General features: G+C 44.2%; 1 protein-coding gene across 4 annotated transcripts in view; it reads right to left on the reverse strand.

Annotated features, from left to right (window-relative positions):
* spg21 (SPG21 abhydrolase domain containing, maspardin) overlaps positions 1-14,663 on the reverse strand; it is an 80,489-nt gene that overhangs the window by 42,862 nt on the left and 22,964 nt on the right. For all 4 annotated transcript variants that reach the window (XM_067971663.1, XM_067971660.1, XM_067971662.1 and 1 more), the window contains one exon: positions 711-872. In XM_067971663.1, the coding sequence (XP_067827764.1) occupies positions 711-872 (162 nt within the window). The remainder of the gene's footprint in view (positions 1-710; positions 873-14,663) is intronic.

The following is a 14,663-nucleotide window of genomic DNA, read 5'->3' on the forward strand; positions in this document are numbered from 1 at the left end:
CAGCAACTGGCCTCACTCGGCAGCAGAGCGGGGGAGGGGTTTACGGATCGTACTCTCCAGAATGTGTCACCTGAGAGATGGTGCCAGACAGTTCAGGACACCGGGATAATGTAGAAAGAGAGAAGTGAGTGACCATCTGCACAGGGAGACGGAACTGATGGGGGGGGGGGGGGGGGGGGGGAGCGGGGGAAAGAGAGTCAGGACAAGTGTGACATGAAGACAAAGAGAACAGTTTGAACCATTTTAATCTCATTATTGCAAAATATCAACACACCACCCATGGAAGGCACTTGCTAGGTTACCAATTAGCATGATGATTACAAACAGAACATTGTAATTGGGATTAGATAAGGAATAACATTAAGTGGTTGAGTGTTAGATCAAGATTACCAAGTAATTACATTCCTTGTTTTCATATCTTACTACACCTAAACACGAAAGGCTACAATTAGAGGAAATTCAACATTACTAGTTCAGTAATAAGACGAACTTCAGGTAAATGTTGTTGTTGGAATGAAAAGTCACATATTACTATTATTTAGATGACATTTTATACCCCAAGTTCTGTAGTGAAAGTCCCCTTTAAGTTTGTTAAAATATTAATTCTTTGGTATGGCAGAATTAACATCAAAGCCAAGAATTTTAATCTGTGGTTAAATGGTAATTAGGAAAAAAGTAACTAAGTTCTCTTCTAAGATTCCTGTACTTACGGAGATAACTCTGTAACCCCATCCAGTTAGGGCCAAAATCTGCTGGAAAAACACATCTGCAGTTCCACTGACAGGGGGGAGAAATATAACCGGGCACCTTATGTTTCTGGGCCCTGCATCATAAAGGGACCAGACTTTACTGTCATCATCATCCACTATTATCTGTAACATGGAAGAAAATTAAAAGCAAGTTATTCAAAACCTAAACTAGATACAGACTCCAAACAACCAAAAACAGTGCTTAATTCTGGATGAAGGCATTGTGGGAACTGCCACAGATGACATGATGATTTGTGCTGGTGTTAGAAACTTGGATGAGAAAAATCAGATCAAGTTGCAATGGGTCCACGTCTGGTAGAAGATATTTAATGTAGATTAATGTAGTGTTAAGCACGTGGGTAGGGCTAAAGCCAAGTTTGCATAGCTCCAAGCTAAAGTCTGTTGAGTGGGAAAGAGACCTGGGTGTTATAATGCACGGGTCTCTAAAGGTTCACGATCAGTGCCGAGAGGCTATAGTAAGGTTAATGGAGTACTGGGATGGATTGAGAGGACAATCCAATATCAAACAAAAAACACCCTAATGTCCTTGGTGAGGTCTCAACTAGAATATGGTGTCCAGTTTTGGTCCCTTCACAAGGTGCATGACATAGTGGTCCTAGAAAAGGTCCAGAGGAAGGTCACTAGATTGATACCTAGTTTAAAAGCCCTTGGTTGTGACAATAAGCATAGTTACATAAACACAGAACAATGTTAGGCATCAAGGGGATTTCCTTTCGTAGAGGATCACTGACTTCTGGAACAAGTTGCCAGCTCTTGTAGTAATGCAAATTCACTGCAAATATTCAAAAGGGAGCTGAATGAGTTTGTGGCTGAGACTGATATCTGTGTACAAACGGGAGGCAGGATGTTGGATGATGCGCCTCACGTTCACCTGCAACTCGTTTTGACTGCTTTTGGTAGTTGGAGAGAGGGTTTCCCAGAATTCTTCTACTCTGAATTGGCGGCAGTTTTTTTGGTCTGGATTGTGCCTCTCAGGAGAATACATGGTCATGGTGGGTGGGTGGGAGCACTGGGGTCATGACGCCCAATCACAGCACGACTATATGGGACAAGTTTGATTGACTAGCTGGTCTTTATTTGATGATCATTTTCATATGTTCATAAGTTCTGCTTTGAACCTTTTGGTGCCAAGTATGTGTCTTCTCAAAACAATCAAGCTGTTGGTAAGGTGTGTCACTATGGAGCAAATAAACAATGCCACAGGCTTCACTTCATAAAAGAATCTGAGCTAAACATGAATACAGAGCAGCACAAATACTTAAATCACATAACTGCTACCATGGTGAATAGCTCCTTTAAGCAGCCATGAGCTGTAAACAGTGCTTGAATAGGACGCTGCTCATGATATTTACACAATTATATCTTTGAACTCCAGTAAAAGAGGTCCCATTTACAAGAACGCTCGTAGTTAAAAATACGTTTCAACAACGTTTTCCATCTGTTCCCCAGTTGATCTAGAACTTCCTCCTACGCGTCCACATCTATTCATTGATCCAATCAAGAACATCCTCCCACTCATTCCCCTCCAGTCAAACCTCCTCCTCCGACTCTGCAACTGCCAATGCGAGTCCTGCATGGTGTGTTGCCTCCCTGGTGCCAGAGTAAAGGACATCGCTGAGAGGGTGCAGAATATTTTGAGGGGGGAAGGGGAACAGTCAGAAGTCGTGGTCCATGTGGGAACCAATGACATAGGAAGGAAAAGGGATTGAGGTCCTGCAGTCAGAGTTTCAGGAGCTAGGGAGGAAATTAAAAAGCAGGACCTCAAAAGGTAGTGATCTCTGGATTACTCCCAGTGCCACGCGCTAGTGAGTATAGGAATAGTAGGATAATACAGGTTAATGCGTGGTCGGAGAAATGGTGCAGGAGAGAGGCTTCAGATTCCTAGGGCATTGGGACCCGTTCCAGGGCAGGAGGGATCTGTTCAAGATGGGCAGGAACCAATGTCCTCGCGGGGAGGTTAACTAGTGCTGTGGGGGAGGGTTTAAAATAATTTGGCAGGAGGGTGAGCACCAGGATGAAACATTAGAGAGAGGAGAATCATAGACATTTACTGCACGGAAGGAGGCCATTCAGCCCATCATGTCTGTGCTGGGCGAAAAAGAGCTATCTAGCCTAATCCCACTTTCCAGCTCTTGGTCCGAAACAAGCTGCACAGAGGACTGGGAGAGACAAATAGCACGAGAGCAAAGAATAGTTCAGAACTAGGAGGGATCAGACAGGGGGCAAATGCGAGATAATCGAAGATGAGTTTGGAGTGCATGTAGCATAAGGTTGGTGAGCTGCAGGCTCAAGTTGTCACATGGAACTATGATATAGTGGCAATAACAGAGACCTGGCTCAAAGCAGGGGATGACAGTGCTTAATATTCCTGGCTACAAGTTATTCAGGAAAGGTAGGGAAGGAAAGAAAGAAGGGAATGGCAGTAGGAACATAGGAACAGGAGTAGGCCATTCAGCCCCTCGTGCCTGCTCCGCCATTTGATAAGATCATGGCTGATCTGTGATCGAACTCCACATACCCGCCTTTAGCCCATATCCCTTTTATACCCTTGGTTGCCAAAAAGCTATCTATCTCAGATTTAAATTTAGCAATTGAGCTAGCATCAATTGCCGTTTGCGGAAGAGTTCCAAACTTCTACAACCCTTTGTGTGTAGAAATGTTTTCTAATCTCGCTCCTGAAAGGTCTGGCTCTAATTTTTAGACTGTGCCCCCTACTCCTAGAATCCCCAACCAGCGGAAATAGTTTCTCTCTATCCACCCTATCTCTTCCCCTTAATATCTTATAAACTTTGATCGGATCACCCCTTAACCTTCGAAACTCTAAGAGAATACAACCCCAATTTGTGTAATCTCTTCCCATAACTTAACCCTTGAAGTCCGGGTATCATTCTAGTAAACCTACGCTGCACTCCATCCAAGGCCAATATGTCCTTCCAAAGGTGCGGTGCCCAGAATTGCTCACAGTACTCCAGGTGCGGTCTAACCAGGGTTTTGTATAGCTGCAGCATAACTTCTGCCCCCTTGTACTCCAGATATAAAGGCCAGCATTCCATTAGCCTTATTGATTATATTCTGCACCTGTTCATGACACTTCAATGATCTATGTATCTGAACCCCTAAGTCCCTTTTGACATCCACTGTTTTTAACTTTTCACCATTTAGAAAGTACCCTGTTCTATCCTTTTTTGATCCAAAGTGGATGACCTCACATTTGTCTACATTGAATTCCATTTGCCACAGTTTTGCCCATTCACCTAATCTATCAATATCGCTTTGTAATTTTATGTTTTCATCAACACCTCTTACAATTGGTCAGTATTGGTCAGAGAAACTATTATAGGAAAGGGATGTTGTTGAGGGGTGAAAGAATCTATTTGGTTAGAATTAAGGAATATAGGAGCTATTATGCTCCTGGGTGTACACTATAGGCCACCAAATAGTGGAAAGGAAATAGAGAAGCAAATTTGTAGGTAAATTACAGAAGGATGCAAGAACTATAGAGTAGTGATAATGGGGGACTTCAATTATCCCGATATAGAATGGGATAGTAAATGGTACAGTGCAAATGGCAAAGAGGGGGACGAATTTCTGAAATGTGTACAAGAGAACTTTCTTGAACAATGTGTTTCCAGCCAAACGAGGAAGGAAGCAGCGCTGGATTTAGTTCTGGGGAATGAAGTGGGGCAGGTGGAGCATGTTTCAGTGGGTGGGGGGGGGGGCATTTGGGGAACAGTGATCATAATATTAGATTTATATTACTAATGGAAAAAGTCAAGGAACAATCAAATGTGAAAATATTTAACTGGAGGAGAGTTAAAAAGGGATCTTGCCCAAGTGAACTGGAATCAAAAATTGGTAGACAAAACAGTAATTGAACAATGGGAGGCCTTCAAGGAGGAGCTGGTTCGGGTACAGAGTAGACACATCCCTACGAGGGGCAAAAGGCAGGGCATCCAAAGCTAGAGCTCCCTGAATGATTAAAGATATAGAGATTAAAATGAAACAGAAAAAGGAGGCTTATGACTAATGTAAAGTTCATAATACAGTAGAGAACCAGGTTTACCAAGGGAGATCTAAAAAAGTAAGAGGGGCAAAGAGAGAGTACAGAATCATAGAAAGTTACAGCACAGAAGGAGGCCATTTGGCCCATTATGTCTGTGCCTGCCATAAAAGAGCTATCCAGCTTAATCCCACTTTCCAGCACTTGGTCTGTAGCCCTGTAGGTTACGGCACTTCAAATGCACATCCAAGCACTTTTTAAATAAATTGAGGGATTCAGCCTCTACCACCCTTTCAGGCAGTGAGTTCTAGACCTAGACCACCCACTGGGTGAAAACATTTCTCCTCAGCTCCCCTCTGATCTTTCTACCAATTACTCTAAATCTATGCCTCCTGGTCACTGACCCCTCTGCTAAGGCAAATAGGTCCTCCCTATCCACTCTATCTAGGCCCCTAATAACTTTATACACCTCAATTAAATCTCCCCTCAGCCTCCTCTGTTCCCAAAAAAAACAACCCCAGCCTATCCAATCTTTTCTCATGGCTAAAATTCTCCAGTCCTGGCAACATCCTCGTAAATCTCCTCTGCACCCTCTCTAGTGCAATCACATCTGTCCTGTAATGTGGTGACCAGAACTGTACACAGTACTCAAGCTGTGGTCTATCTAGTGTTTTACACAGTTCTAACATAACCTCTCTGCTCTTATATGCTATGCCTCAGCTAATAAAGGAAAGTATCCCGTATGCCTTCTTAACCACTTTATCTACCTGTCCTGCTACCTTCAGGGAACTGTGGACATGCACTTCAAGGTCCCTCTGTTCCTCTACACCTCTCAGTATCCTCCCATTTATTGTGTATTCCCTTGCCTTGTTTGCTCTCCCCAAATGCATTACCTCACACTTCTCCTGATTGAATTCCATTTGCCACTTTTCTGCGCACCTGACCAGTCCATTGATATCTTCCTGCAGTCTACAGCTTTCCTCCTCACTATCAACCACATGGCCAATTTTTGTATCATCTGCAAACTTCTTAATCATGCCCCTTACATTTAAGTCCAAATCATTTACATACACCACAAAAAGCAAGGAACCTAGTACTAAACCCTGTGGAACCCCACTGGAAATAGCCTTCCAGTCACAAAAACACCTGTCGACCATTACCCTTTGCTTCCTGCCACTGAGCCAATTTTGGATCCAATTAGCCACTTTCCCTTGGATCCCATGGGCTTTTATTTTTCTGACCAGTCGGTCACATGCGACCTTGTCAAAAGCCTTGCTAAAATCCATGTAGACCACATCAAATACGCTACACCCTCATCGACCCTCCTTGTCACCTCCTCAAAAAATTCAATCAAGTTAGTCAGACACAACGTTTCCTTAACAAATCCATGCTGCCTGTCCTTGATTAATCCGTGCCTTTCTAAAGGACGATTAATACTGTCCTTCAGAATTGTTTCCGATAATTTGCTCACCACCAAGGCGAGACTGACTGGCCTATATAATTACTCGGTCTATCCTTTTCTCTATTTTTAAATAACAGTACAACATTAGCAGTCCTCCAATCCTCCGGCACCACGCCTGTAGCCAGGGAGGATTGGAAAATGATGCTCAGAGCCCCTGCTATTTCCTCCCTTGCTTCTCTTAATAGCCTGGGATACATTTCATCCAGGCTTGGTGATTTATCTACTTTCAAAGGTGCTCAGCCCCTTAATATTTCCTCCTTCACTATGTTTATCCCGTCCAATACTGCACACTCCTCCTCAACTACAATGTGTGCATCATCCCCCACTTTTGTGAAGACAGACGCAAAGTTTAAGAACCGTACCCACATCTTCCGCCTCCACACAGTTTACCTTTTTGGTCTCTAATAGGCCCTATTCTTTCCTTACTCTTGCTCTTTATGTATTTATAAAACATCTTTAGATTTTCCTTGATTTTACTTGCCAGTATTTTTTCATGCCCTCTCTTTGCTTTCCTAACCTTTTTAATTTCACCCCTGCCTTTCTGTACTCCTCTTGTCTTTCTGCAGTATTGAGTTCTCGGTGTCTGACATAAGCTTCCCTTTTTTGCCTTATCTTACCCTGTATGCTCCTTGACATCCAGGGGGCTCTAGATTAGGCCACCCTTTTTCTTTGTGGGAACATATTTGCTCTGAACCCTCACTATCTCTCCCTTGAATGCTTCCCAATTTCTGAAACTGATTTACCTTCAAGTAGCTGTTTCCAGTTTACTTTTGCTAAATCACTTCTCAGCTTAATAAAGATTGCCTTTCTGCAATTTAGAGCTTTTACTCCTGTTCTATCTTTGTCCTTTTCCATAACTATGCTAAATCTAACTGAATTATGATCACCACCAAAATGCCCATCCCCCTGCCAAGCTAGTTTAAACCCTCCCCGACTGTATTAGCAAACCTCCCCGCGAGGATATTGGTTCCGACCCTGTTGAGATGCAATCTGTCCGGCCTGTACAGGTCCCTCATCCCCCAGAACCAGTCCCAATGCCCCAGGAATCTAAAGCCCTCCCTCTTGCACCATTTCTCCAGCTACGCATTCATCTGCTCTATCCTCCTATTTCTATACTCACTAGCGCGTGGCACTAGAAGTAATCTGGAGATTACTATCTTTGGAGTCCTGCTTATTAATCTCTTTCTGAGCTCCCTAATATCTGCCTGCAGGACCTCATCCCTCTTTCTACCTTTTTCATTGGTACCGATTGATCACGACCTCTGGCCTCCCCCCTCAATCTTCTGCAGCCGCTAGATGACATCCTTGACCCTGGCACCAGGGAGGCAACATACCATCCTGTAATCACATCTGTGGCCGCAGAAATGCCTGACTGTTCCCCTAACTATTGAATCCCCTTTCACTATTGCTCTCCTGACCTTCCTCCTCCCTCCCCTCCCCTCCCCTCCCCCCCCCCCCCCCCACCCCCCAATCCCCCGTACAGCTGAGCCATCCATGGTGCTGTGGACTTGGCTCTCGCTGTGCTCCCCAAAGGAATCCTCTCCCTCACCAGTATTACCGGTTCGAGAGTGAGATGCACTCAGGGCACTCCTGCACTACCTGCCTGGTCCTCCTGGTCTGTCTGGCGGTCACCCAGTCCCTCTTTGCCTGCACTCTCCTAAGCTGCGAGGTGACCACCTCCAGTAACGTGCTATCCCCGTAGATTAGCGACTAACATAAAAGGGAAACCAAAAATCTTTTATAAACATAAATAGTAAAAGAGTGGTCGAAGGAAGGGTGGGACCGATTAGGGGGAAAGAAAAAGAGATCTTCATGTGGACGCAGAGGGCACGGCTGAGGTACTAAATGAATACTTCGCATTGGTCTTCACTAGAGAAGAGGATGCTGCCATTGTTGCAGTAAAGGAGGAGGTGGGAGGGATACTGGATAGGACAAAAATAGATAAAGAGGAGGTACTTAAAAGATTGGCAGTACTCAAAGTAGAAAAATCACCTGGTCCAGATTGGATGCATCCTCGGTTACTGAGGGAAGTAAGGGTGGAAATTGCGGAGGCTCTGGCCACAATCTTCCAATCCTCCTTAGATATGGGGGCGGTGCTGGAGGACTGGAGGATTGCAACTGTTACACCCCAGTTCAAAAAAGGGGAGAGGGATAAACCCGACAATTACAGGCCAGTCAGCCTAACGTCGGTGGTGGGGAAACTTTCAGAGACAATAATCCAGGAAAAAATTAATTGGCACTTGGAAAAGTATAGGCTAATAAATAAAAGTCAGCACGGATATGTTAAATGATTGAGTTCTTTGATGAAGTAACGGAGAGGGTTGATGTTGTGAATATGGACTTTCAAAAGGAATTTGATAAAGTACCACATAATACACTTGTTAGCAAAATTAAAGCCCATGTGATTAAAGGGACAGTGGCAGTGTGGATACAAAATTGGTTAAGGGACAGAAAGCAGAGAGTAGTGGTGAACGGTTGTTTTTCAGACTGGAGAGAAGTTTACAGTGGTGTTCCCCAGGGGTCAGTATTAGGACGACAATGGACAGACACATGGCAGATGAAATTTAACGCAGAGAAGTGTGGAGTGATACATTTTGGTAGGAAGAATGAGGCGAGGCAATATAAACGAAATGGTACAATTTTAAAGGGGATACAGGAACAGAGACTTGGGGGTACACATACTCAAATCTTTGAAGGTGGCAGTGTAAGTTGAGAAGGCTGTTAAAAAAGCATATGGAATCCTGGGCTTTATTAATAGAGGCTTTGAGTACAAAAGCAAGGAAGTTATGCTAAACCTTTATATTACACTGGTTAGGCCTCAGTTGGAGTATTGTGTTCAATTCTGGCACCACACTTTAGGAAGGATGTCAAGGCCTTAGCGAGGGCGCAGAAGAGATTTACTAGAATGGTACCAGGGATGCAGGACTTATGTGGAGAGACTGGAGAAGCTGGGGTTGTTCTCCTTAGAACAGAGAAGGTTAAAGGAAGATTTAATAGAGGTGTTCAAAATCATGAACAGTTTTGACTGCGTAAATAAGGAGAAACTGTTTCCAGTGACAGAAGGGTCGGTAACCAGAGGACCCAGATTTATGGCGATTGGCAAAAGAGCCAGAGGCAACATGAGGAAACATTTTTTTTTTAAACACAGTGAGTTGTTATGATCTGGAATGCACTGCCTGAAAGGGTGGTGAACACAGATTCAATAGTAACTTTCAAAAGGGAATTAGATAAATACTTGAAGGGAAAGTATTTACAGGGCTTTGGGGAAAAAGCAGGGGAATGGGACTAATTGGATAGCTTTCAAAGAGCCAGCATAGGCACGATGGGCCGATTGGCCTCCTCCTGTGCTGTACATTCCATGATACTCATCCCCCTCCATTCTTTAAGCATCTCAAAGATTAAAAACTACAAACGTTGGAAATCTGAGATAAACTATGCTCGCCATGTAGAGATCACTCGGTATTTCAAAGAAGTTAGGTTAGTCCATGTTTCTCCCTCAGTAGCTGACTGAGCTGCTGTGCATTTCCAGAATGTTCTATTTTATTAAGCATCTCCCATTGCTGGGGTTCACTAAGCCCAGCTAGAGTAATGAATGTCGGCAGCACATAAATCAGATATCAATACTTGATGAGACGGTACATGTCCTGCGAACTGCTAATGCCAGGACTGAGCGCAAGTACAGGAGTACCCGGTAGAATAGCCATAGTCAGCTTTTCTTTATATAAAATAAGATACACACACATATTTAAGACTAATTCTGCAGTAATTGCAAGAAGTACAAGGTCAGATCTGGAGTACAGCAGGCATTAATTTCATCAACAGTTCGTGGGAAGAGATAAGAAATGTAGCGGTTGAAGAGCCAGATAGTTAGAAGACTGTAGGGGCTCAGTATGAATAGAGCTAGTTATGAATGTACTGGAGAGAGATAAGAAGGGAAGGTCAGAACTGATATCCACGGTTACTCAGATAGAGAGAACAATGAACAGGAAACAGATAGTGTTGCGCAAGTGTATTGAAAGGGATTTCCTAACGAGCGTCACTTTACGCGGTGACATAGTCGGCTAACGTACACATGTATTTAACTGGACGTAGGTAGGACGCGGACATAATAGCATCACGTTAGGGCAAATGATTAACCCTATAACAATGACATTCCTTGGGGACTTCGACCCTGTCTTGCTCAGGCTAGCGTGAGCAGTCAAGACGACACTTACGACTTGCTGACGAGTCCTCTGCACATGAGTTACAATCGGCACCAGTCTCACGGGCGCTGCATGTAAAGGGTTGTGCTACTTCTTTGATTTGATAAATAAAAAGATTATCCAGACTATTATCTTTCTCCAATAATGAGGAGCCCAAAATTGCACAAAGTATCCCAGAAGTGGCCCAGCCATTACTTTGTGCAGATTTATTGTGACTTCTTTGCTTTTGTATTCAGACCATCTCAGTATAAGCCCTAAAATCCCATTTGTTTTTTCAAATGGTCTCTTCCACTGTGCGGAAAAATTCACCCTTTGAGGGATATTTCCATTCTTTCTTCTTGTTCTCAAACTATCTTACCTCGCATTTTTCTGTATTAAATTGCACCTGCCATTTATCTGCCCATTCGGCTAGCCTATTTATATCATCCTGCATTCCTGGCAGTTTGGCATCATTACCAAGTTTTGATATCCACCCTTCAGAAAAGTTCAGAAAACATATGGTGAACAAAAGTGATCCCAACACTAATCGCTGAGCACCCCACTAGTCACTGCCTGCCGCTCAGAGAAAACACGTGTTTACTGCAATCCTTTGCTGTGTGCCTTTCAGCCATCAACTTATCCAAACCCTCTCCCTTTTGTGTTATGAGCTCCAATTTTCTCAACCAATTTCTTATGTGACCATTTAGCAAATGCTTGCTGGAAGTCCAGCTGAACACATCCCCTGTGTAACCTTGTTATTGTCTCTCAAACCAGACCAGCACGAGAGCAGCAGCAAGAGCAGAGAGCCCAGAGCGGGGATAAAGAGCAGAGGCGGTGAGAGGCCACAGACCAGTGGCTAGAGCAGAGAGCTCAGAGCGGGGATAAAGAGCAGAGGCGGTGAGAGGCCACAGACCAGTGGCTGGAGCAGAGAGCTCAGAGCGGGGATAAAGAGCAGAGGCGGTGAGAGGCATACAAAACAAAAACAAAGAAAAAAACTCCTAAAGTGATATCAGCACAAGGGACGGAACTGATTGGTGAATAGCTGGTGAGTGTTTTTTTTAAACCCTTTAGTTTATTTCTGTTAAGTTGAGTTGGTAATCTAATAAATCGAGGCATGGCAGGGCACCTCGGTCTCATCAAATGCATATCCTGTGCCATGTGGGAACTCCAGGATGTTTCCTGCTTCCTGGACAACCACAGGTGCAGGAAGAGTCGCCAGCTGGAGGAGCTCGAGCTCTGGGTTTCGGAGCTGAAGCAGCAGCTGGTGTCACTGCAGTGCATCCGCGAGGCTGAGAGCTATGTGGATAGCACATTTCAAGAGGTGGTCACCCTGCAGCTTAAGAGAGTGCAGGCAGAGAGGGACTGGGTGAACACCAGACAGACAAGGAGGGCCAGGAAGGTAATACTGGAGACCCCAAGCGCATCTCACTCTTTAACCAGTACTGGTGAGGGAGAGGGTTCCTCTGAGGAGTGCAGCCAGAGCTATGTCCACAGCACCATGGATGGCTCAGCTGTACAGAAGGGGAGGAGAAAGGTGGTCAAGAAAACAATAGTGATAGGGGATTCTATAGTTAGGGAAACAGACAGGTGTTTCTGTGGCCGCAGATGTGCTTCCATGATGGTATGTTGCATCCCTGGTGCCATGGTCAAGGATATGACCCTGGCACCAGGGTGACATCCTGAGGGAAGGTGAACAGCCAGAGGTCGTGGCCCATATTCAAAATCCTGGAATTCCCTACCTAACAGCACTGTGGGAGAACCTTCACCACACGGACTGCAGCGGTGGCTCACCACCACCTTCTCAAGGGCAATTAGGGATGGGCAATAAATGCTGGCCTTGCCAGCGATGCCCACATCCCATGAACAAACAAAAAAAAATATTGGTAGCATCAACATAGGGAGGAAGAGAGATGAGGTCCAGCAGGCAGATTTTAAGGAGCTAGGAAAGAAATTAATAAGCAGAACCTCAAAAGGTAGTAATCTCTGGATTACTCCCGGTGCCACGTGCTAGTGAGTATAGAAATAGGAGGATAGAGCAGATGAATGCGTGGCTGGAGAGATGGTGCAGGAGGGAGGGCTTTAGATTCCTGGGGCATTGGGACCAGTTCTGGGGGAGGTGGGACCTGTACAGGCCGGATGGGTTGCACCTCAACAGGACCGGGACCAATATCCTCATGGGGAGGTTTGCTAGTGCTATTGGAGAGGTTTAAACTAGCTTGGCAGGGGGATGGGAACCTGAGCGTGGATTCAGAAGGGAGAGAAGCAGAGCTGAAAATGGAAGATAAAAAGTTAGCAAGCGAGTTTGGAAGGCAGAGGAAACGAAGGTTAGAAAATAGACAACAAAGGAGTTTGGCAGTGCTTAATGGTATATACCTCAATGCAAGGAGTCTAGTGAATAAGGCAGATGAGCTGAGGGCACAAATAGACAGGTAGCAGTATGATATCTTAGCTATTACTGAAACATGGCTTAAAGAGCGGCAGAAATGGCAGCTCAACGTTCCTGGTTACAGGGTTTTCAGGCGAGATAGAGAGGGGGATAAAAGGAGGGGAGGGGTGGCAATATTGGTTAAAGAAACAATTACAGCTGTGAGGAGGGATGATATGTTAGAGGTATCAAATGAGGTCATATGGGTTGAGCTAAAGAACAAAAAAGGGGCAATCACACTACTGGGAGTGTACCATAGACCCCCAAACAGTCAGAAGGAGATAGAAATTTGGCTACATATTTGCTCTTCTAAGAACAATAGGGCAGTAATAGTAGGGGATTTCAACTACCCTAATATTAACTGGGATACCAGTGTAAAAGGTATAGACGGCGCAAAGTTCTTAAACTGCCTCCAGGACAACTTTTTTAGCCAGTACGCAGCAAGCCCAACAAGATGGGGGACAATTCTGGATTTATTTTTCGGGAATGAAGCTGGGCAGGTGGAAGGAGTATCAGTGGGAGAGCATTTTGCTGGTAGTGATCATAATTCAGTTAGATTTAGCAGAGTTATGGAAAAGGACAAAAATAGAGCAGGAGTAAAAGTTCTCAATTGGGGAAAGGCAAATTTTACTAAACGAAGTGATTTAGCAAAAGTGGACTGGAAACAGCAACTTGAAGGTAAATTAGTGTCAGAGCAGTGGGAGGCATTCAAGGGAGAGATAGTGAGGGTTCAGAACAAACATGTTCCCACAAAGAAAAAGGGTGGGGCTCCCAAATCAAGAGCCCCCTGGATGACAGGGTAAGATATGGCAAAAAATAGAAGCTTATGTCTGCAAAGATACATTCCACTGAGAAAGAAAGACTCTAGGGGAAGGACGCACCATCTGTGGCTAGCTAAGGAAGTTAAAGATAGCATCAAATTGAAAGAAAAAGCAGACAATTCCACGAAGATTAGCGGCAGGTCAGAAGATTGGACAGAATATAAAAAACAGTAAAGAATGACTAAAAGAATAATAAGGAGGGAGAAATTAGGGTACGAGAGAAAGCTAGCTAGAAATATAAAAACAGATAGTAAGAGTTTCTACAGGTATTTAAAAAGGAAAAGTAAGTAAAGTGAGCGTTGGTCCTCTAGAGAGCGAGTCTGGGGAATTAATAATGGAGAATAAGGAAATGGCGGATAAACTGAACAGATATTTTGCGTCCGTCTTCACATAATAATATGCCAGAAATAATTATGAATCAAGAGGTGAAAGGAAGGGAGGAACTTAAAACATTTACAATCACCAGGGAAAGGGTTCTGAAAAAATTATTAGAACTAAAAGCTAACAAGTCCCCAGGTCCTGACAGACTTCATCCTAGGGTCTTAAAAGAAGTGGCTGCAGAGATAGTAGATGCATTGGTATTAATTTTCCAAAATTCCCTCTATTCTGGAAGGGTCCCAGCAGATTGGAAAATAGTGAATGCAACTCCTCTATTCAAGAAAGGAGGGAGACAGAAAGCAGGAAACTACAGGCCAGTTAGTTTAACATCTGTCATAGGGAAAATGCTCGAATCGATTATTAAGGTTATAGCAGGGCACATAGAAAATCTCAATGCCATCAGGCAGAGTCAACACGGCTTTGTGAAATGGAAATCATGTTAGGAACATAGGAACAGGAGTAGGCCATTCAGCCCCTCATGCCTGCTCCGCCATTTGATAAGATCATGGCTAATCTGTGATCAAACTCCATATACCTGCCTTTGGCCCAGAGTAAAGTTCTTTGAGGAAGTAACAAGCAACATGGATAAAGGGGATCTTGTGGATATGGTGCACTTGGATTTCCAG

The sequence above is a fragment of the Heptranchias perlo genome, chromosome 34, assembly GCF_035084215.1.
Source record: "Heptranchias perlo isolate sHepPer1 chromosome 34, sHepPer1.hap1, whole genome shotgun sequence".
Taxonomy (NCBI): domain Eukaryota; kingdom Metazoa; phylum Chordata; class Chondrichthyes; order Hexanchiformes; family Hexanchidae; genus Heptranchias; species Heptranchias perlo.